The sequence below is a fragment of the Acipenser ruthenus genome, chromosome 9 (assembly GCF_902713425.1).
Source record: "Acipenser ruthenus chromosome 9, fAciRut3.2 maternal haplotype, whole genome shotgun sequence".
Classification (NCBI taxonomy): domain Eukaryota; kingdom Metazoa; phylum Chordata; class Actinopteri; order Acipenseriformes; family Acipenseridae; genus Acipenser; species Acipenser ruthenus.
In genome coordinates, this window is record NC_081197.1 from 46,798,703 (window position 1) to 46,821,569 (window position 22,867).

Sequence of the window (22,867 nt, forward strand, 5' to 3'; positions counted from 1 at the left end):
CTATGGGACATGACATTCCAAATCACACAGACTAAGAATCAATGCGTTTATACAATTTACGATTATGGAAACCAATAAATATTTAAAATGTTATATACATTAGAAAAAAACCTTAAGCTTTGGGAAAAAATACTAGCACTAGACCTTGTATTTAAACAAATGTTAACTTTGTTTATTTGATAAAGTTTATTCCTGGCATGTGGGGAGTAAAATACCACATTCGCTTTTCATCCTGGACACAATCAAATTCAAGCTGTTCTTGGAGCTTAGCTAATAAAATGTTTTACTTGATGACAAGTAACCTGGTGCATTGCCTGAGCGCCATTTATGAAGAAACCGGAGCCAGTGACCCTTTGGCTTTGAGGCTTAACCATCTGAATTGTTAAAACGACCTTCGACAGCAACAGTTGACAGAAGCCGGTTTGATCAACTTCTATTTTATAGGCTAATTTCTCTATAACCAGTCTTTGTACTGGGATTCAGAAATCCTAGATTGTTCCCTTTCCGCAAGGAAAAAACAATAACAAAAAAACACTTTAATTTGTTGCACAGTTGAAGTACGTGCTGAATCCAGTTATGTGTCGGGTCTTAAGTATTGTTAAACCCAATGGATTGACCAAACCAGTTATTAACCTTCTGGTGAGAAGACCATTTTTGGTTCTTGTTCAGAGAAGTGGTGTCATTCAGGGCCAAGCCTTGGGTTGGAATACATATTAACTAGACATTATTTGTCTATTTACAGAGATGGATATCCAAAGCACTTTATTTTAAGTATTATACGGAGGACTAGTGGATGAAAAGGACAGTGTAGTATAAGCTATTCTGACAGTGAGACAAGCCAGTTGAATTTATATTTATAAATGTTTTGTTTTTTAAATACATATCGTGGTTGCACTAAAGCTTTGTCACAGTTTACTGGTCACACTCTCCATAGCTGTAGAAAGCTCATTTGCTTTGGTTTAGAAATCTACTTGTGATGGACTTTGCTGACAGGTTTGTCTTGGAATAGCTGGAGTTTAAAACAACAGCACAGAGGGGAAAGGTATCGTAAAGTGGCTGTAAGTGGCCAGCATTTTCTTACAGAGCAGTAAATATAATGTTCTTGTGGTTTTTCCATTGGGTGTTTACACAGCTGGTGAAGAGCATTGAGTTTGGCTGGAATCTGAGCTGCGTCTCGGGTCTTCCAAACTACCAGAGCCTGGCAGAGCTGCACTGAAGTAAGATTGCTTCACAAGTTAGCTGAAAATGTGTTTTTGTGTTCTTATTACACATTAAATTGGGTAGCTTTGGCCAAAACAAAGCAAAAATAACTGCAGCTGAAGCTACCTTTGTTTGATGTAAACAAACTGTACAGCCGACAGAGTTCTGTACCTTTCAGTATTGAGGCATAGGGTTGCAGTAGCATTGCATACTGATTAAAAGAAAATGCAGTAAACTGGGAGCCATCTCATTAGGTATTTACCCGCATTTTAGATAGGTGGCCTGCCACTGGCTCCCTCAGTCCACATGCTACCATCTAGAAAACATTAAAACTTTGAGTTACATTTTCCCATGTGTTGTTGCCTCTCTTCTCTCTGTCTCGTTCATTGATTGATAAGGAGTCTTGCATTCCTGCACACACGCAGCTCCGCATTTTATCATTGTAACAGGACACAGGCCTCCATCTATAAACAATGATTTCATGAGTTCACAGGCTTTATTGGAAACCACACATTCCACCTTTGAGACTTAATCTTCATGTTTTCTGGTGCAAAACGGGTAAGAGAAGTGGTGCTGTATATTTTGGAACCATTACTGTGAGGCCTGGTAAATTAAGTGGCAGATTTTAATCAGCTGTTTTCTAGTCCCTGATCTTGCTAATTTTATGTCATTTTTTGTGATCAATTGCTCTAACATACATAAGTACACATTTCAGTTCTAAAAAAATATAGCATATTAATATATTTTATTTGTGAAGGAAACTGCTTGAATACATTACAGTGCTGTACAAGACAATAACTGGGGCCATCTAGTGGTTGGGAGGTGGTAAGAGCAAAATAAATGTAATTATTTGAATGTTTGTTCTGGTTTCTTTTGTGTTTTGTTTGTTTGTTTTTTTCTGTTTAATTTGGTCTTTTCCCATGCTGATAAAATGGTATTGCGTTTTTCCAAGTGTGACACAAATCCTCTATATGTACTTGTAAGAAATAAGGCTGCACTCACACCTCAGTTATCCAATCCAGAAGTCTCTTTTCCTAGTGTACTCACAGTCCAACTCTCGACTGTTCTCCATATTGTCACAGTTAGTGTGGCACAAATTTAAAAATCTGTTTAACTATTAGGAGTCATATGAAAGGCTAGTGTATCAACTCTCTGTACCACCTAGCTTCTCCTTTTGATATATTTTTTCAGTTGTATGTAATAATGTATGGTTAAAGTCATTGCTTTGTGTCCCAGGTCAGAGGTGAGTCTCTTGGAAAGATCTGATTTCAGCATGCTCAGTTAATGAAGTCCTGTTTTACTATGTAACTGGTAGGAGGGGAAGAATGAATGATTGATCGTACCCGGTACAGTAGATCTGCATTGTGTTTCTGTCTGTGAGCTGGGAATATGCTGGAATTTGGTTACAGTGGATCAGAATACAAGCTGCTTTCTAATTTGTGTTTATTCTGCTGTGCTGTGAGGGAGATGGTATGCAAACCAGGCTGGTGTTGCTGTGGATCTGCCTGCTAAAATGACACGTTGCAGTCATTACTTCTGAGAAGGGGCGGTGACCAAGTTTGTTTGTTAAACAGTCCTCGCATTGGCAGTTTAGTTGAGCATCGATGTACCCTGCAGAATAAGTTCTGCTGGCACGGTTAGTCACAAGTAAATAAACTGTAGCTTACAGCTCACGAGCGCTTAAAAAAAAAAAAAAAAGATCAAACAGCTAATTATCATTTTATATTCAGTAATATTCCCAGAAGAATGTTGTTTTAGAACATAAAAGCAGTAAAAAAAAAAAAAAAAAAAGCCCAGAATCATTTGTGCATTTAACTGTGTAACATGTAACACCAGGTGGCTTCTTGGCAACTTTCTCACAAGTTATGAAGCAACTTGTTATTGATGACATGTTAAGACCTATTTGTCATTTGAACAGTTCAATACACACTATCTAAACTATCTCAGTTTGAGTAACAATGTTAAAATTGTTTGAAAATGTCCCAGGCAACAAGTTGCTTAAAAAGTTGCCAGAATGTTGTCTGGTATTTTGTTGTTTTTTGCATGTTTCATTGTGCTTCTTGACTAATTAAAGTATTGATTGTAAAGGGATCTGTTCTCCGTGCATGTAAATCTAGCAACAGATAATGTGCTTATTCAAATATACGTTTACAGAACCACACCTGTAATACTCCTTCAGTATTACATAGTTAGACATTTATTTATACCCCTTCAGCCAGTATGCATTTCAGAGTAAACCATTTGTGTATGGGTTTTAACAAACTGCGTTTTGTCTTGTGCTGTAAATTTAAAGTGCATGTTAACAGTGCTGGAAATTCTGTATCTGTGGTTACCTGCAATAACTCTTATTAGCCACTAGAGGGGGATCCTCACTGTCTGAAATATAAATCAAGCTGCTCTGTTACTTGGACAGGAGTGTCCACCTGTCACAAACCTGGTCCACAGCAGAGTTAATCTTTTCCCAAATCATTGAGGAATATGGAGGAAGATGCATTTATTGAATAGTTATTTAGAGAATAGTACAGACTCAAACAGTTTAGAAAAGTACACGTATAAAACCATCACTTTGAGAGGCCATGATGTGTTTTTTTTTTTTTTTTTTACATGGGTAAAAGTAACTCCGAAATATAAATTAGTTTTACAATAACTGTTAAATCCACGGCCGTACAGTATAGAAACTGCTATGTACTCACATAATATTATAATGACTAGAAATCCAAACAAATGTGGAAAAAAAAGACAACAGAAGAAACTTAGTGAAGAACTGTTTTTAAAGAATGTTTAAAGACTTTTTGACGACTTTCGGTAAACATTCTTTTAGGTTGTTAAAACAGTGCTTTGAAAAATGAAAAGAAGCTAATATACCATCTCTAAAGCAGTTGAACAAGGTTTAGAGAAAAAAAAAAAAACTGTCCTTCACCAAACATTCCTTAAAAACAATCCTTAAAGTTTTTAGAATAGGGCCCATTGTTACAGAAGCTTTTATCATAAGTGTTGTTTAAATTATTTTGTCATTGCTGGTGGTCAAGTGCATTGTCTACCAATGTTTAAATACATAGATTATTATTCCTGTTTTAAATTTAATGCAGTTTTACAAAACAAATACATTGTAATTTGGGAGAAAAATATGGTGCAAATGGGCAGTGAAAATGATTTGATTCTTCTCTACTGAGTACCACTAAAGCTGGTTTGGAACTTGTCTTGCTATCATTTTACTTGGGAGGTAATGGACAATGGCCAGGCGTATATGTTCCCTACTTTTGTGCACACGATATGTTAACATATACACAACATTTAAACTCATCAAAAATATTTGAAATTGAGATTGTTGGCTAGCTTTGTGTTAGCAATCAAAATACAATAGTAATACAATACATAGTAAGGCCATGGCTTGCATTGTCCAAATCCATGATTGTCATCTCAACTCAAAGGATATTTGAGCATTAGGTGTTGCCATGCCTTCAGGGCCACCACAGAGAAGAAGCAGTCAATGATGAGACTAATCAAAGTAAATACCAGTTTCTCAGAACAATGAACAGAAACACAATGTAAGACAAACAACAGATTTTCCAAAAAATATTTTTGTATTCTTTAACTGGGTTAGTATTTTGGGTAAACAATTTATTGAGGAACTATAGTATTAGTGGTTTTCAGCACATATGCTTTAAATGAATAAACTGTCATCAGTCCAGAGTAGAATTTGATGGCTAGACCGGTAACAAAATTGAATTATTCGAGGTTTGTTGTTCAGTATCAGATTATGATATTCAGCAGAGTCAATGGCTGGAAAAAAATAATAGAAACAACTTTAGGAGACAAACATAGTTACCATAGATAATGTATGTATGTATGTATGTATTTATTTATTTTTATTGATGTATGTATTTATTATTATTATTATTATTATTATTATTATTATTATTATTATTATTATTATTATTATTAATAATAAACATGATTATTACAGGGCCACATGTTTCAACCCAAACACAGAACCTGAATTTCAACTGCTTCAGTCAAGCAGGTCCTTGTGACAACAGAGTCAAAAATATTTTCAAAATGAACGAAAAGTGGGACACCTAATCTATTTTTCGACATAAATTAAAATTATAATACAATATGATTTAGGGCAAATGTCAGCACTTAAATAGACATACTACAGACATTTTGATGAAAACTTGTATTGTAGTTGTACCTTCTGATAAAGTACATTTAAAATATATTGAATCATCATAATTATTTTGAAATTAAATCTAACTTTGCACAAAACAATAATTTATGGACTAAATTGTGTCAATACACTATTTTATTTTTGCGAGCTGTGTGCAAATCAATCTGTACCGCTTCCTCTAGCAACTAGAATGCAGATAAATCCAGTTAAGAAGGACAGTAAAGACTCGCCATGGATTCAGATTAGTCAGGAAGAGGATAAACCCTGGAAAAAAATCTGGAAGTCAAGCAGTGCTCACGATTATTATCATGACCAATTGCCATTCAACATATTCTACCATGGCAGCACAAATCAATTTAGTAGGGGAACAAAACTGCTTTGTATCAAGCTAAATTAGTTACTGAGTGCTGCTGCTGCTGCTGCATCTTTGTGGATTCACATAGATTTCATTCAAATTAAAATACCCCCCCCCCCCCCCCCCCAGGTTTCAGGATGTGGATCATTCCATTGCCTAGGTGAACTTGCAGCTTTCATTAGAACAGATGATATTGCAGCCATATTGATGATGAAAGAGAAGTCTGGATTTGAGAACAGAAACACCCTAGTCTATATTAGACAACAGAAGTGGTATGTACACACAGATACGTTGTTTTAAGTGATTTAGTGCTTGGTGATGAGGCTAGTATGTTTTTTGTTCTTTGTAAGCTCATCAAAATACTTTGTTTTTTCGTGGGGGGGAGGGGGGGGGGGTCATTATTATCTGGTATATCTCATTCTCACAATGTATTAGCTGTGTAGAAAACATTTCAGATTTTGTTTTCTTCATTTAAAGGTATACCGTACCTTTTCCTAATACTGGTGGAAATTATTTGCTAATGACTGTATTCATATTGGAAAATACAGAGTCAACACAATTCAATACATGTTTAATTGTAAATAATCTGTAGATAAGTTTGGGTACGTACAGTAAACATTCTGTTTGTGTTGTCCATCGTCATTGTAGAGTCCTGCAGGTAACTCGCTGACTAAAAACATTTTTATTTGTGTGTACCATCCACTATAATATACTCTCTTGTTCTTAAAAAAACCTCGTCCACCAGCTTGTTTGCTGGTCAAATTAGATGATTGTAGTGAGAAGTACATTTTTTTTTTTTTTTTTTTGAGAAGCTCTGAGGTTTCACTACAGCATATGTGATTCTGCATTTTCATCTGAACAGACTACCAAACGAAGTTAATTGCACTTGCAGAACCGGTTGCCATGACAGGTCTTGTTAAATCGCCACACATTACATACAAAGGCCTCGCTGGCCTGCTGTACTAGGCTGGAAATGTAAATACTGTACTGTAAACATGTTAAATGCTACATTTACCGAGGGCTCATACATTTTATGCAAGGCCTCAAAACCTTCTTTGGCATAGAGCATTGGCAGTTGCAACTTGCCATGATTCTGAAATGTAAGTAAACAAACAATATTTTTGTTTTTTTAATGTTATGGGTAGATAACCCAAAGTTTATCGCAAGTCAATCTATATAATAATATGTTTAGAGTAAGAGTGAAACACTGAAAGGAATGCTAGGGCATTCTGTCAGGATAACCCCAGTCAAAGGCAATTGCCAGCAGGTTACTGCCAGAATTTTAGTTAGTTGATAAGCATCTCCACGATGTGAGGTTGGTTATTAATAACCTGTTTAAGTCATTTTGCCTTTTTACTCTAGCAGTCCCCACAGCTGCATCAGATTAAATCGGTAGCACTTTGCATGCGACCCCAGAAACCCTCATTCTTTTGATCTGCATTCCTTTAAGTTACTCGGGTTCTAACACAACAGTCCTGGAAGCTACCAATTGGTTGGGTTTGTTTTCATACAATCATTTCACATTTAGTGATCCCATATGGGCACAATGGTTTGCAATATTTAAACATTATTCTTGGTTTATTATCTTTGATTGTGTTCTTTGCATTATTAAATCCTACTTAAGGCACTGATTTGGCAGAGGAAGAACTTGATTTGTCAAGTCCTAGGAGATGCTGGCAACTGGAAGTTCTTCTGAATTTAGGAGGTATCCCATTGCAACACTGGTGTGAGAACTCTGTTTGGTGTCAAGAAAGTGCAAACTTAAGAGTTAAAACACGTTTTTATACAGTTATATTTAAAGCATACTGAGGTTTTTCAGTGGGCCTAAATCTATCTTACTGAAGAAGGTTGATCCTGTTCATTACTGAATTTAGCGTTAGCTGGATTGGAATTTTAGTGAAGTCTTTGTCATCTTTTTTCCAGATGCTAGAGTACAGTATACAGTATGCGTGCTCCCTCGGGTTGCTTTAAAATATCTGTCTGTTTTGTTTATTCAGTGGCAGTTACAGTACATGATCTGAGTTTTTGAAATGCACTGTGATGAGTTTGTATAATTAACATGGAATGAAAGTGTTTTTCCATTCATAGCCTTTGACCAAGAAACATGTACAAGACCAATGTTTCCTTAAAGGGTACATAGGACCTTTTTATTTTATTGTCTTACATGTTCCCATGTGTTGCTACAACTGTTTACATAATGTGTTTGTATTGTTTTTATTTATTTATTTATTTATTTATTTATTTATTTATGTTTTGACCACTTTTTTAAACTATTAAATTGCATTCCCTGCCTCAAGATGGCTTCCCATGTACCCGCATGGACCTCTCAGAACTACATTTCCCATCATCCTCCTGCTCATTGGTAAATCCATCTCAGTTGCATATGTGTAACTGAGACGGAACTATACTAACTATTGTGTAAGTATTTCAACGTTTCAGCGAAAGATGGACATAGTTACACCAGTTTATGCCAGTTTAGGCTTAATTTTGCTTAATTTTGGCTTAAATTTACCTGATAAGAAAAACAGTAAAGGATGTATTGCCAAGCTTTGCTAATAATGAGAGAGAAATTCTGCAGTTGGCTAGCTACACTATGAAGGCACTTTTGACAACGTAAATGTTCATTCAGCAGGTCCTCTGGGTGGCTGGCATAGTCCGTTCGAATGGCTTGTCAAGAATTTGTGTGAGTGCCAAAGTCTGTCTCATTTCATCAGCTCAGTCATCCTGAATTAATGCTGTGACGTTAGCCAATAATAACTAAGAAGGGGGGTGGGGGTTCGGGGGGTTCGGGGGGTTCTCCCTGGATGGGCTTCGATAAGCCCTGTCTATAATTACGACTGCTGCTTCTATTGTTTGCATGTCACCCACATTCACAGACTGATGAATGCTAAACATTTCTGTTTGTAAAGCTGGCAGTTATTTGCTATTGTTGGACAGCAGAGATAAAAATGGTTCATCCTGACTGAAATTGCCTGTCAGGTAAAAGAAAAAATAATAGGCCAGCAGTCCTGCATCCTAGTTGTTTCTGAGTAAATATTTGTTTTCTCCTGCCACAAAAATACTCCACAGTGAATTCATAGACCTGTCTGTTAACATTAGGCCTATGTTGCTTTCAAAGTCTTTTGAGTGTGCTTTCCTTGTGTTTGGGAAGCAGGAGGGCATTTATTAATTGCCATATGCAGTTTTGTTAAACATTACTTGATTGTATGATGTCGACAGATCCTGCATCCACCTGCTGCGCTTGCATTGTCTTTCAGAGCTCATTTGTCAGCTGTTTACCAAGAAGAGCAAGATTCATAACAACATGTTGAATGTTGTTTAGTTAAGGCTTATATTCAAATTGCCTCTGTGTGGATTACAGACACTGTATTAAGAAAGTCAAGTCAAACCATTTCTAATTTCTGGTGCTGAGATGCCCAGTGGGACCAATACAATTTACAGTTTCAGTGCTACCTAATCTCATTACCAAGATTCTGCAGAGTAGTATTTCATATGTCAAATGCTGCACAAATACACAAGTTGAGCAATGCAGTGTACCCAGATACCACAGCATATTATTTCATGTGTCAAATGTCACAAACAAGTACATAACCTGAACAATCGACAGCAATAAAGATTTCTGGAACGTAATGTTCGCTATTCGCAAGGGATGTTAACACAACAAATAGGAACTCCTTACATGTGCCCCATACACCAGGCTATAGTGTTAATGCTAATTAACCAATATACTCACAATGTTTTAAGAAACTGGTATAAGTCACTTCAGCATCCTGTCTCGAATGTGGTCCTCTCCAGGATCCCTTGGTTGGACTTCAAATGCGCCTGGCTCGGCTCGCCAAATGTAAGAGGTTTGATTTCTTCTCAAAAATGGTCAATCAGTCTTCTTCAGATAAAGTCAATCAAAAATAGTTTATTCAGGAATTAAAATGCAAACGGGAGCAAAGTCTCAGTTGATGGTGTTCTGAGCTGGCATCAGTGTAGGTGTTGTTTTCTTCTGAGCCCAACTTTCATGGCACCAGAGGTGTTTGTTTTCTGAGCTGCCATCAGTGTAGATGTTAGTTTCTGAGCTGAGCTTAGTGGTTACTTCGTACAGCACAGATGTATAGCTAGCTTAAGTAATTTCCTTTACCAAATTTGCTCTTATTTCTCTAGTATGATGCATGGTGTGAGACAAAGCACATTAATAGTTAACATCTGCGTTTCTTCTTCACTTCACCAATGTCAGAAGAAACCCAGATAACAAGAAGTTACATTTCAGAGTTTTGCTATATTCTCACAGGCAGCAAAGCACTATACCCACACATCACAAGGTCGAACAACAAGGCTGGTGTTTGGAAACTGCTGATGTAAACCAGCTATGTACAGCTTGATTTTAAGAGTTTCAATGATTTCTCTACCATTTTAAAGGCGCAACATAAGCAATGGATTGCATAATGGAAAGGAACAAAGTCTGATGCCACAATAAGTATTTTGGACCTCGCTTTGAGTAACTGAAGCTCTTGCTGAAAACAACCTTCCACATCGCACGGTATTTAACAAAAATCTGCTCAAAGGTCATCTGCTGAGCCACAGATTAATAAACCCTGAACTACTGTAGTCTGTTAACAATCTGAATAACCTCCAGCCATTTCTGCTTAGTAGAAAAATATATGGAAACAGCAACAACTCTAAAGGTCAGGGGAACACATTATCAAAGTTTAACAGAGGTTAGTGACATCGCCTAATTGTCAGTTGCAACTGTTAAGGAATACGACAAGCAAAAACCGATTGATGTCTTGACTGATGCAGTGTCAGTTTGCTCAGGAAATGATAAACATGCAAAACTGTTGGTCTGGTACCTCTGTACTGTGTTTCTAATTACCTGAAGCACATATCTACAAAAATGTTTTAGAGACCATGACAAAGAGATTAGAGTATTCATTGTTTGATTAGTACAAGTGTTACTGTTTAGTATTGATCCACTTGAGCACTTGAACTATTGTAATACTAAGATGGATCAGCCTTCAGTTAAATGTGTTAATCTTGGAACCATTCCTTTATGATATTGTTTTAGTAGTCAATAGTTTGGCAACACGATCTGAACAAGCTCAGTAAAATAGTGCATCTAGCAAGGCAGCTACTAGAGTGCCTGGAACAAAATTACAGATTAATAAAGGTTTGGTGGGTATGATTTGAATGTAAATGAGCAGCTTGAATTGGGGGAGCTTGTATAAAGAATAATTACAAACATGCAGCATTTATATTTGGTATTTCAGGAACGTGCGTGGCAGGTGTGAGGCTGGCTTCACTGAGCCCTCATTTGAACAAGGAGATGAACACAGATGTCTCTGTCCCACACTGATTCAGTATTTAAGGGTGTCGGGAGGGAGGATTACTAGAGTGGTTCAGAATTTTTTTTCATTGGCGATCCTAAGAATTGATTGCACTGTCACTACTTGTTGGAACTGGATAGGGATATCAATACAGTTCCAACAAGGCTCAAATATTGTACTATTAAAGTATTTTGCAAGTCATGGTACAAATAGACTGTAGAAACATATTGCAGGCAATTTTTGTATTCTGTATGTTCTTCACACTCCTTATATCACAAAGTAGGTGATGAAGGTCATTTTGACAAAGGTGAACTATACATACAAATAAGGATTGGGGGAAAACTTTGACCTTTTGAACTCCAAGTCAGAATCACAGAATACAAAGACATTCCTCTGTTTTCTAAGTTCTCGCGACAGGAGTAGAGCCACTGATTTAATATGGATAAAGAATGACAAACATGTTCCTATCCGTTTCCAAGACAATTTGGTGTACAAACCAACAATGATGCCTGCTGTTTTTTTACAGATGACACGAAGATGTTGTGAGATAACACGACTGTACAGTAATCTAATAACTTGTAGGCCTGTGGTATTAAAAAACAAAACAAAACAAAAAAAAACAAACCTGGTGACCTGGTTTGCATACTGTGCTAAAACATTGTCACAAAGACGGCCGGAGTGGGTGGCGTCAGACCAGAAGCAGGAAATAAACAGACAGAGAGGTGTGGTTTGGTGGAGCTGAGCGAATGGTTTCGCTCAGCATTTAATAAACAGCACAGAAAATAAAAGGTTTTAACACAAAACAGGACACGGCACTTGAGGCCAAAATAAAAGGACAAACAAAACGTACTAACACACAAACGGTGGATGCACAGACAAACGAACAAACACGGTGAGTGAAAACACTATTTTTACTATTCTTATTCTTATTCTTATTCTTATTCTCTTTACCTCCGTCTCCAGTCCCGTTCTCCACTCACCGAACACCCAACCCCGAGTGAAAGAAACGTGCATCTATATATACTGTTGTGCTGGGATTCAATTACTAATTAATTATTCACTTGAATCCCAGCACGTGAATTAATTCTGTGCAACCCCGTGCTTACATATTATTACATACTTTAAATGCCGTGAAGTGCAATCCCGTGCCTAAATATAATTATACAATTTTAACTTGCACGTGAAACACAGACCAGTTTATAGCCCGTGTACCAATGACTATACACCAACATTTACACACGCAACACATAACACACAAATGCACACGGGCGGGGCACATTGCCACAAACATATTGTACAATATGCTGTTTTTAGGTTCAGAATCTGTTGGTTTAAAAAAAAAAAAAATGTACTGCAAATTCTGCATTCTGTCAGTTTTTTCAAATATGCGAAAGTATAAGTATGTGCCTAAAGCTTCTCGTCATTCAAATCCACATGTGGCACTCTTCCACCTATGTTCTTCAGCTATATACTGTATACAGTACAACACCAATTCAGCTTTAACCTGCTGATATCAAGAATGCCAATGTGTGCCTCTGTTTGTAATATTGTGCATTAAAAGCTGGGTGGAAGAAACCTTTCCTGGCTAAACAGCTTTGTAGAAGGAGGGATGTTTGTGAAGCCTACCTGCTAATTGAGTAAACGTGTTGCCATAGTTATAGGAGAAAGAGCATGAGGTGCTGGACAGCCCAAGACTGCTATATGCAATAGGAGCGTATGAACAGCAAACCCTGCATTTTCGCTTCATTCGTTTATGGGTTGTCAACCAATCAGGGGAGACTAGCTGCTGGATTACCTTCAGGAGGGCTAGGGGGTGGGAGAGTGACAATACCTCCCCTCCTTTTTTGTTTGAGAAGGAGGATTAATGTAGTGAGTTAGATAAGTCCATTGACCACTAGTGCATGTGGCTTGCTTTTGGAATCGCCATCTTTTTCATTAATATTATTATTATTATTATTATTATTATTATTATTATTATTATTATTATTATTATTATTGTGGAAGAAACAAGTGTGCTGCAGCCCTGATGTCAAACCTCAAAGTCTGCTTGTTTGTAGAGCTCCCATTGTGCCTGCCTATCTTTTGAAGTGTCTGAGGAATGCTTAGCCTGCACTGAAGTGCACTGGAGCACAGCGAAGAAAGGTTTCAACCTACTTTTTTATGGTTTGTGACCCCATACTGTAGTGTTCCATTTTTTAGTGAGGTACTGCTTGTACTCTACAAAGGATTGTTCTATTTTTTTGCTCTAGTTATGATAAGTTATTCTCTGGAGTCTGGTAAGTATTGCTTTTTATTTATTGTGAGGGTTCCTCTGAGCCTCCAACTGTGTTTCTTCCCGCTACTGTGTTTGACTTCTTCCTTTGGCTTGTCTTTGTGCATTGTCGTGTGTGTTTGTCAGATGAAACTTTTCATCTTTAACTGGTCTTCTTTCTTTAAGCTTTGAACACCATTTCTCTAATCTCTTCTCTCAAAAAAGCTGCTTTGATTGGAAGTAGTTCAGTTCTTCGCTGCTGTAGAAGTGGCGTCTCTAGATTCAAATATTGAGTTTGCACAATAATTTAAGGATTATTTTAAATCTTGATCAGTAATGGGCCATATTTTATTTTTGTAAAATAAATCCTGTAGTAAATATAAAAAGTAGTGCTGCATAATCATGTAGTTGTACACAAGTAAAGTAACCTTTATTAATATTTAGTTTTATTGTACAAATAAAGTTCGTCAAGTTTGTAATTGTTTTAAAAGCTCACATATAACAAAGTAATAAGCAGTTGGCTTTTTCCTTTCCCAACTTCACAAGTGATTGATTCAGTGGTTATGGATATCTGAGGCAACACAGCTGTAGTCCTGACGATACTGGTAATAAAAATAGTCATTTGCATATCAATTGTCATCCCAACGTGAGGCTTGCGGGCTGCATTTAGAGAATTTGCATGAATTGGGAAGCTTATTCACTGAACGTATCTCTACAGAAAATATCTAGAGTATAGTATAGTTAGCTTTCCCATCAATCCTCAATAATTGGTCTTGTACTTTGCTTCATCTTTAGGATCCCCATATGCCGTTCTATTACAGTCATGTTAGCAAGACCTTGGAGTTCAGGTCTCAAGGAATAGCACAGACTTGCTTCATTCACATGCCGTTCATACTAATATTCCATCCATTTTCAGAATACTGCAAACTGACTTGCAAACTCCCTATGCATATTAAAACTTCTTGTCCAAGGAACAAAATGCTAGAAAAACTTCTTCAAAATCTACTTGCCCTCTCCCCGTCGCACAAAACACAGACAAAAAAAGTAGAATATAACTTGTAGGATTTTGCTTTTTATTAAACAATGAACACAATCAAGAATCATTTTTGTTTCATGAAATCAAATAAAGAAAACATATATTTTAAAAAATACTTGGCCGACAGGCAAAGTATAAAGGTAAAACTTGTTTCCCCTCACACAAATCTTGTTGTCCTGGGCGTCGGGCGATAGGAATTGACACCCCTGTACTAGCTTGTGAAGGAGAAAGGGGTCTCAAGGTGCTGCAATATGGACACCCCCACTATGCTATGCAGTCTGTTTATTAGCTACTGTGAAGAGGCCAGTGGATCATAAACTTCAAAACTGAGGAAACTTATTAGTCCTGTGTGGTGGATAAATTGTTATTGATGACAGTTAAAGTATCAGGTTTTATGAGTCCACATCATCTAAAAGCACACAGAAGGCCAGTGGTCTGTTACTATGTAATGAGAGCAAATTCCAGTATTTTATTCACTCTACAGTAAGTCTATACTTTTACAATCAAATAAACAACTCCAGTACAGTTTTTAATGCATACTGAATTCTAAATTGGAAAGCTGAAACTTGCATTTAGTTCCGGCTAATGCTGTAAGATCTTACTTTCATTGTTAGGGTTTAGTTTTGGAGCCAACATGTTTCGGATAATTATTTTACTTCCAGCCTGGTTTCAGTGCTTTGTATTAAGAAATTGCTACCGTAGATGCCAAAAGGCAGTGCATTGGTACAGCTAATCTGGTAATGAAGGCCAAGTCTGCAACACTTAGCAATGCTTGTAAAACAATACGGTTTAAACTCTTAGTGCTGGGAATGGATTAGCATGGAGGTTAGGGTGTTGTATTGTGTGTGTGTGTGCAAGAACCTAATCATCCTACAAAACAGTGTCCACCTGACACAGAAATACATACATTTAGGGTAAATAAATAGTTTAATTTATTGAGTTTTGCTTAGTTCCCTGGCAGTTTTTCTTTGGTATTTTGTTTAGGCTACAGTATGTCCTTTTTACAGTTTGTTAGCATTAATAACAAAGAGTTCATTTCAACACGTACAATGACTAGACAAAATTTGTTTTCGTAGGAACGTTGTGCAAATGGATGTAATGTATTGTACATTGTTACAGTAACCACCTGTAGTAAAATGGCGAGAGCAATGCACAGGGGGTCTGGCCAGCGCTTTCCACTTTACCCTTAAGCAAATAACCGTCTTTCTGTCTGATTTTTCTGTCTGTCTTGTTTTATTTCTAAACTTTAAGTACAATAAAGTCTAAATTGTGTCTGCTGCAATTTGAGTTGTTCTTAAATGGGAAAGTATTACACATAAAGTATGCTACTTTTTTCTGTAGTGTTTCTCTTATTTGTAACGGCTTCCCTTTTTACAACAGTAGAGTTTGTGCACTGTCATCTGCATCAGTTCAGTTTATAGGTGTTAGGATTACAGTAGGTATTAATAAAAACAAATATTGCATACAGTACCACACAGAGCTTTCACATGCACACACTTTTAAAGCTGCAGTGTCTCAATCCTATTCAATTCTACACAAAAACAAAACTCATTGGGGTCAAATGACCAAATGTAACTTTAACTGAAAGGGCACAAGAAACCTCCTTGAAACACACTTGCCGCTATGCCAGTATCGGCATGCTCCTGTTACTGCTTTCAGCAGTAGGAGGTTGTAGCGTGTTTTTAGAATGACTGACTTATTTCCAAATGTTATAAAAAAAAATTACAGGAAACAGCTTTTACAGTTAAATAGAACAGACTGGCTCTGCCATAGCTGGATACAGTATGACAACACCATAACACACACAAGGATTTGGGTCCTTGCTAATTTGCTATGAATTTTTTAAATTAAAAAATGATCAATGTTTTCCAAGAATGAAAGTGTATATAATGAGGAATTTCTGCAATGGACTGGCGTCCTGTCCAGGGTGTAGTCCCACCTTGCGCCCTATCTCTGCTGGGTTAGGCTGTGGCTCACCGCGACCCTCTATAGGATTAAGCGGTTACAGATAATGGATGGATAGATGGATGATGAGGAATTGGTGTGCCTGCTGCAACAAATGGACAGCTTGGCAAGTATGTATTTTACTCCTGCACTAAGGATCGCCTCTCATCTTTAAGAACAGACTACAATGTCTCTTCGCAATTCCTATGTTGTAATAAGTTTAGCAAATTGATATACTATGTCCAGTCCATCCTAATTTTAAAGCAGTTGAACTTTTGTTGGAATTTGTGTTGAGCTTCCATACAGTAGCTCTTTCTACAGTAGTTAAAACCCCAATTTCCAGACTTCATTGAAATCAGTTGTTCCTCCCTCCTCCCTGTTACCCAGGAAGATGAAAATGGTGGATATTGTAGCACAGAAAATGCCATCAGAAACTGACGTTCACGTGGCCAGGAGCTTTCTTACGAAGATTTTGAGGAGTTCCATGAGGTACGGTACAAAAGTACACTTCTAGGCAACATCATCTGCTCCTTCCCTGCCCTTCCTCAGATCATGCGCAGTAACCCTACAAAATGTTCTTTAGTGTGCCCTATTGCTATATCACATTACCCCTCATTCCAATTCTTTTGTGCTTTGTGGTAGAACAATGTGTCCTCATCTTGTGCTGTAGTGCTTAGTATTCAATGTATTTAATTAATCATTTTTTTTTTCAGATTGAAAACTAAATGGTTACATTTCCACCAGTATTTTCAGAAATGCATTTACAGTGGAAAGGTTTTTTTTTTTTATAATGTGTGTTTTTGTTTTTTTTTGTAAAATGTATTGCCAACAATAGTGCACTTTTCTATACTATATGGCAAAAAAAAGAAAAAAATAATAATAAGATTACAGTCGTGCAGCTGTTGGTATGGCTCAGCACTGCTCTGACCTTTCCAAGCATTACTGTAAGCTCCTAACCCACGTGGTTTTAAGGTCATCTCTCCCACGCAGTCACTCTTCTGGTCTACCGAACCTCAGAAAAAGCATTCACTTTGTATGCAATCCGATCATATTTTCTGGCTCCAACTGAGTATGATGGGACAGAAATGGTTCACAGCTGTAATGCCGCTTTGTCACTGAGGGCTTTATTTTGAAGTGAGTGTTTGCCCCATTTTTTTTCTGAAAGGAATATTTAACAACTCAAAACAACCATTTAAGTTATCAGTAACTACAACACAAGTTATTCATTACTAATTTTATATTTATTGCCATTAAAAAAAGCTATTTGAATGCTTCAAAACTGGACCCTGGATGTTCTGCAGGATTGTCTTAACAGTTCTATAAAATAAACAGAAGTGTTCCTAGACTTTTGCCTAACTTGTCCGTGTATCTTGCAGTGTAATAACTGTGAAGAAAGCTTAGAACAGGTAAAGCTAAATATTGCTCACAGCCCATGTTTCCTCCTTGGATATGTAAATGAGCATTTCTATCTGGTTGACAGGGTTTTATTGCAATTTGAACCTGGTTAACAATGTCTTTTATTGCTATTTAAAACATCTCTTTTTACATTACAGATGTTTTTACCTTTCAATAATGATTTGTTTATTTATTTATTTTTTAAAGCAAAACTTTTTATTTGAATGTTCTACTGCATCTAATGGAGCTTCCTGATTAGTGGACACATGCTGTACAGTAGCTCTTCACTCTTTTGATAGTTTTACTGTCAAACACTCCTACTGTGATTAAAGGGCACTTATAAAAACAGTGTTAAAGTGCCATTAGTGTTGTATGAATTTATTATTTCAAGTGTTTATGTTAATGTTTTCTTTCATCTTTCTGAAACATGCACAACAGAAAGACTCGCTTCAAAGGGTATGTTTTGTATTTATGAAATGTATTTCAAATAATAATAATACTGAAGTGTAACTTACAGTTCCAGTACCAGTAGTCCTGTTGCTTCAAATGTACACACTATCCTGGAAAGCACTGTAATGAGCTGTTTAAATTATATTTTGCCCAGCCCAAACTTCTGAAGAGGCCTTGACAGGCAGGTTTCATTTTCTCTGTGTACAATAAAAAATGTGTTTTAATAAACTTCAGTACAAAATCTGCTGCACACAGGTTATTACCACGAGTGATATTTTTTTAATGCATCGTCCTGGGTTCTGTATATTTGGTGGGCTTTCACTTGCAGTCAGATGCACCATTATTTATTATGTCTTGTTCTGTACTGTTTTACTGTATGTTAGCTTCAATTCTTGCTGTTATATAACATTTGTATATGTCTTTTTTTTTTTTTTACAACTGACTAATTGACACTGAACAGACTGTTGACACAGTAAACCCTACCTTTTTCCAGCATAATTGCATGGACTACAGTAGGCTAATATTTGAATAGGAACTTTACATATAACAGATCCACGATTGTGTGCAGGTCATCTCATCTCGCCAGGGAAGATCAGAGAGACACACACTCCCCCCAACCCCCCACCCTTTTTTTTTTTAAACTACAAACTTGAAAACAAAAATTTAAATTCTCCTGCTTGCAATTAATAGGTGACTTCCCAGGAGAAGCACATTCTTTACAGTATTTGAAAATGTATGGATAATAGAAAGTAGCACGTTCAAGTGGTGAGATTGAAAAGGTTTCAGTAGGGCTAATATGGGTATTTACAACCTCTTGGTTTGTTGTTTCCAAAGGGGGAAACAAATTGGTGTGCAAGTTATGTTCTGAATGCATGTTCTGCTTTTGCTAATGATACACATCGCTCTCTATTGTTTTTCAGGAGAAATCAACCTGTGAGCCGGCCTCACTCTTGGCACTCCACCAAGTTCACAGAGAGCCAATCCGAAGCTGCCCCTGCTGTCTGGCCCACCAGATACGATGCAAGGTGAATCTGCACGGCTAAAAATAAATGAATAGATAGATATTCTGTTAGCACATACAATACAACCCCTATAATAAGACAAAGAATATGAATAATAAGAAATTGAGTAATGACTAATAATCCACCCTAATTCATACCCAGGCTACACTGCTCCATTTACACCCTGATCCTTTTTTGTGTTTCTGGCAGAGCTTGCACATCATACCACCCCTTTTGCTTGCTGTAAAAAAGCCCCCCCCCCCCGACACATAACATCATACCCACTATCAGAGTGTTTCTTTTTTTTACGCAGTGGTCCCTCTTATGGTTCATTGTCACTATTTTTGCTTTGTAAATAATCGGTTATTTTTTTAGCAGTCATTTTAATGTTTCAGCCCCTTCTACTCTCTGATTGGTTAAATGTAGTGTCAAGACGTAACACAGTTGTTCCAAGATTGTGTTGTACAACCTGAGCTCTGTTGTTGCACTTTGCTCAAATGTAATGCTAATGTTCAAATGTAAGTTAATTCTTTTCCCTTTTCTAAATGTTCATCTTTATGAAAACGGCCTGAACAGCAGTATGCAGCAGATTATAAAAATACAATACTAAATGATTAGCAATAATTCTTCCTCAAAAATATCCTTTGACGGGTTTCTGCATTTATGTTGCACAATTCATGAAGCAACCTCTTGAATGTGTGTCTCTCAAGGAAATTATTATTAGGCTTCCCTTCGTTCTGCTTTATTGAACTGCAACCATACAAACTCTTGGTTTATTATATCAAAAGTAACCTTTTAAACAGAAAATATATTTAGATCCACACAAACACTTGCCAGGGAATTATGTTCTTCAGAAATATTATAAACCAGGGATGTGCAAAAAAAAAATGTAAAAAAAAAAAAAAAAAAAAGAATTAGAGAAGTTATTGTATGCTTGTGGGCATACAGTAATTTGCTAAGCTTGTAAAGTCTCTAACTAATGCATTATAGAAAGCATATATGTAAAATGAACATACCATGTTGTTGCATATTCCTGGTAAATACAATGTAGAAGTATGAATATACATTTAATAAATGCCTTTTTCTCTTTATTTCTAGTTTGTCTTCACATGACCTGTCTAACTCATGGGATCAGACGAACCTGCAGCGAGTTTCCGATCAGTTCAGCTCCCTGGGCAGCATGGACAGCCTAGACCATTCCTCCCACAGCTGCCAGCATGGACAACTCTCTCCCACCAACAACAGCATCGACAACCTGGGAGGAGGCAGCGGTGGAGGCAGCAGCAGCAAGCGGGATTCGGCTTATAGCTCTTTCTCCACCACCTCCAGCACCCCAGACTACACTTTGTCCAAGAGCAACGCAGCTTCCACTGAGAACATGCTGTTTAAAGTGGGCCAGTGTGACTCCGGAAGGTATGGAAATAGGAGGCACAGCCAGAGCCTGAATGAGAACAGCAGATTGGATGACAGGCAGGGATATCTGCAGCTGCCGGCTAGGAATGGGGGCAGAGAAAGCCCAAGGACAGAAGAGCAGCCTGGATCACGGCACTCCAGCTCAGGGAAGTTCAGCTTCGGCCCGGTGTGGCACGTCCCTGAAAAGAAGAAGAGAGCTCCCTCACCGCCACCTCCCCCGCCTCCGGTCCGCAGCGATAGCTTTGCAGCTACCAAAGTTCATGAAAAAGGTCTCCTCCCGCCTTACTCGGAGAGATCTGCCCCCCAGAACGTTCAAAAACCTCAACCCAGGGTTGCAGACGGGCCACCTATCGAAGCTGCAGACTATCAGCAGAAGCTCATCCGTGTCAGTGAAAGAGGACCTGATGCAAGAAGGAGCTATAACCCTCCTCCCAAGAACGATTCTCCCTCTTCTTACCTATCGATGGACAGCTACAATAACAACCAGTTAAATGCTAACCGGTTACAGTCTTTGTCAAGCACAGATGTACAGATTGGCCAACCTCCCAATGCATATGTGGCCCACCACCAGCGGCAGTACAGTGATGAAAGCACTTTATATACCCACACTCGATCTACTGCAGTACCAAAGCAACAGAGTGTTAGCAGCTATTATAGCAGCATGCAAGAGTTACCGACTGACAACTTGAATCAGTACTCTAATCAGGCCCAAGTCAGGACCTCTAGTGCTTCCTTGGCCAGTCCTCCTACAGAGCAAAATATGGAGAGTGTTGGGCATAGCAGATATTACTGCGTTACAGCAAGGCAGCCAGCCCAGTCGGTCTCTCAGGCATCACTGGTGAAAGTTGAAAACTGGAAAGGTAGCACAGGGACAGAGTCAGCCCAGGGACTAAGTGAAAGAAACTCTGCTGCACCCACAAAGGTCCAGAAACCAAAATACCCGCTACCTCACCCTGGTGGTGCTACCTCACAGGAGAACAATGGATATTATCGGCTGGAGGACAGTCATGACAGGTCTCCAGCATCTGTGGAAGAGATGCCATTAGTAAAACCCAATGTAGATGAAAGGGGAAGCCAAAAGAGTAACAATGGATATCGTTTAGAATCTCATTACATTGGCTTTACCCAAGAGCCACAGTGGCCAGAAGATGAAGGCAAGATTTGTCCACAGAAAACCCCAATGTTGCACTCCCTAGCTCAAGAGAGCAAACATTTAGCCTCCAAACAGATGGAGCCTCCAAACAGTCGCAGGCAGGATGCTTTAGACCCCCTTGCCACAAAACAACAGCGACGGAGCGACCGATATGCCACAACATTACGTAATGAAATTCAAACGAGAAGAGCCAAGCTGCAGAAAAGCAAAAGTGACGCCACCCTGACGGGTCCCAACGAGGTTGAAGAGGAAGCTGAAAGCTGGAAGGAGGAGTCAGCTGAGAAGTCCACATCATCTTCAGATGGCTCCTTCAACAACACTTACAAGGATCACCTGAAGGAAGCTCAGGCCAGAGTTCTTGGGGCTACATCTTTCAGGAGACGGGATCTGGAGCCTGTATTGCCTGAGCATCCAGCAAGCCCATCTGATACTTTGCCCTGTTACCCCACAGCGACATCATCTCATCCACATAAAGATGTAAATCCCCAACTTGGCTTCCCTGAGGCCCCACAAATCCCTGCAGCTTCTGGTGGTGCTTCCCACAAGTCTCGCATTGGTGGCAGGAAACGGTTCACAGCTGAACAGAAAGTCAGGTCCTACTCTGAGCCAGACAAGATGCACGAGGTGGGAGTGGGCAAGACCCACCATCATTCCAATATCCAAAATGATAAGTTCACTACTTTTGCAGATCGACGCAAATTCTTTGAGTCAACCAGCAAGCCTGCATTCCTAAAACCAGCAAACAGGCCAAACCAACAGGGCTCCTTCGATGAACAAAGTGAGGTCAGATCTTCCAGAAAACTGCACCCTAATGAGACTGAGGAGTCTTGGTATGAGCGGAGAGCCCGTGCTGCCTCCTTTGGCTACGAAAGCTCTCTGGGAGCTCTTCACGAGGATAAAGATAGCTTTAGGGATATAAACAAAAAGTACTCGGACAGATATATGATGCTGGAACAGCAGCGGTTAGGTACTTTTGCAGAGTATGAGGCTACCTGGAATGAGCAAAGGAAGCCATCAGAAGCAAAGACCTCTGGAATGTACCACTCTGCAGACAACATCCTGGATTCAGGGGTCGAAGAGCATAGTAGACCTCAGTACGTGCATGAAAGGTCCAGGTCATCTCCGTCTGCAGATTTCTATGGAAAGGTAAACTGATTTTTAAATGTTCCTATCCGTTTAAGACGTT

The 22,867-nt window shown here is 38.3% G+C and overlaps 1 protein-coding gene across 4 annotated transcripts in view; it reads left to right on the plus strand.

Moving 5' to 3' along the window:
* Positions 1-22,867, plus strand: part of LOC117405284 (protein Shroom2-like) — a 78,574-nt gene that overhangs the window by 35,651 nt on the left and 20,056 nt on the right. Inside the window, exons 1-5 of one of the 4 annotated variants that reach the window (XM_034008227.3) lie at positions 5,922-5,998; positions 16,657-16,758; positions 18,103-18,120; positions 19,035-19,139; positions 20,214-22,827. In XM_034008227.3, the coding sequence (XP_033864118.3) occupies positions 5,934-5,998; positions 16,657-16,758; positions 18,103-18,120; positions 19,035-19,139; positions 20,214-22,827 (2,904 nt within the window). In that variant the 5' untranslated portion in view covers positions 5,922-5,933. Of the gene's footprint in view, positions 1-5,921; positions 5,999-16,656; positions 16,759-18,102; positions 18,121-19,034; positions 19,140-20,213; positions 22,828-22,867 lie in introns of those variants that run through there. The other 3 variants (XM_034008223.3, XM_034008225.3, XM_034008226.3) reach the window with 3 other exon arrangements.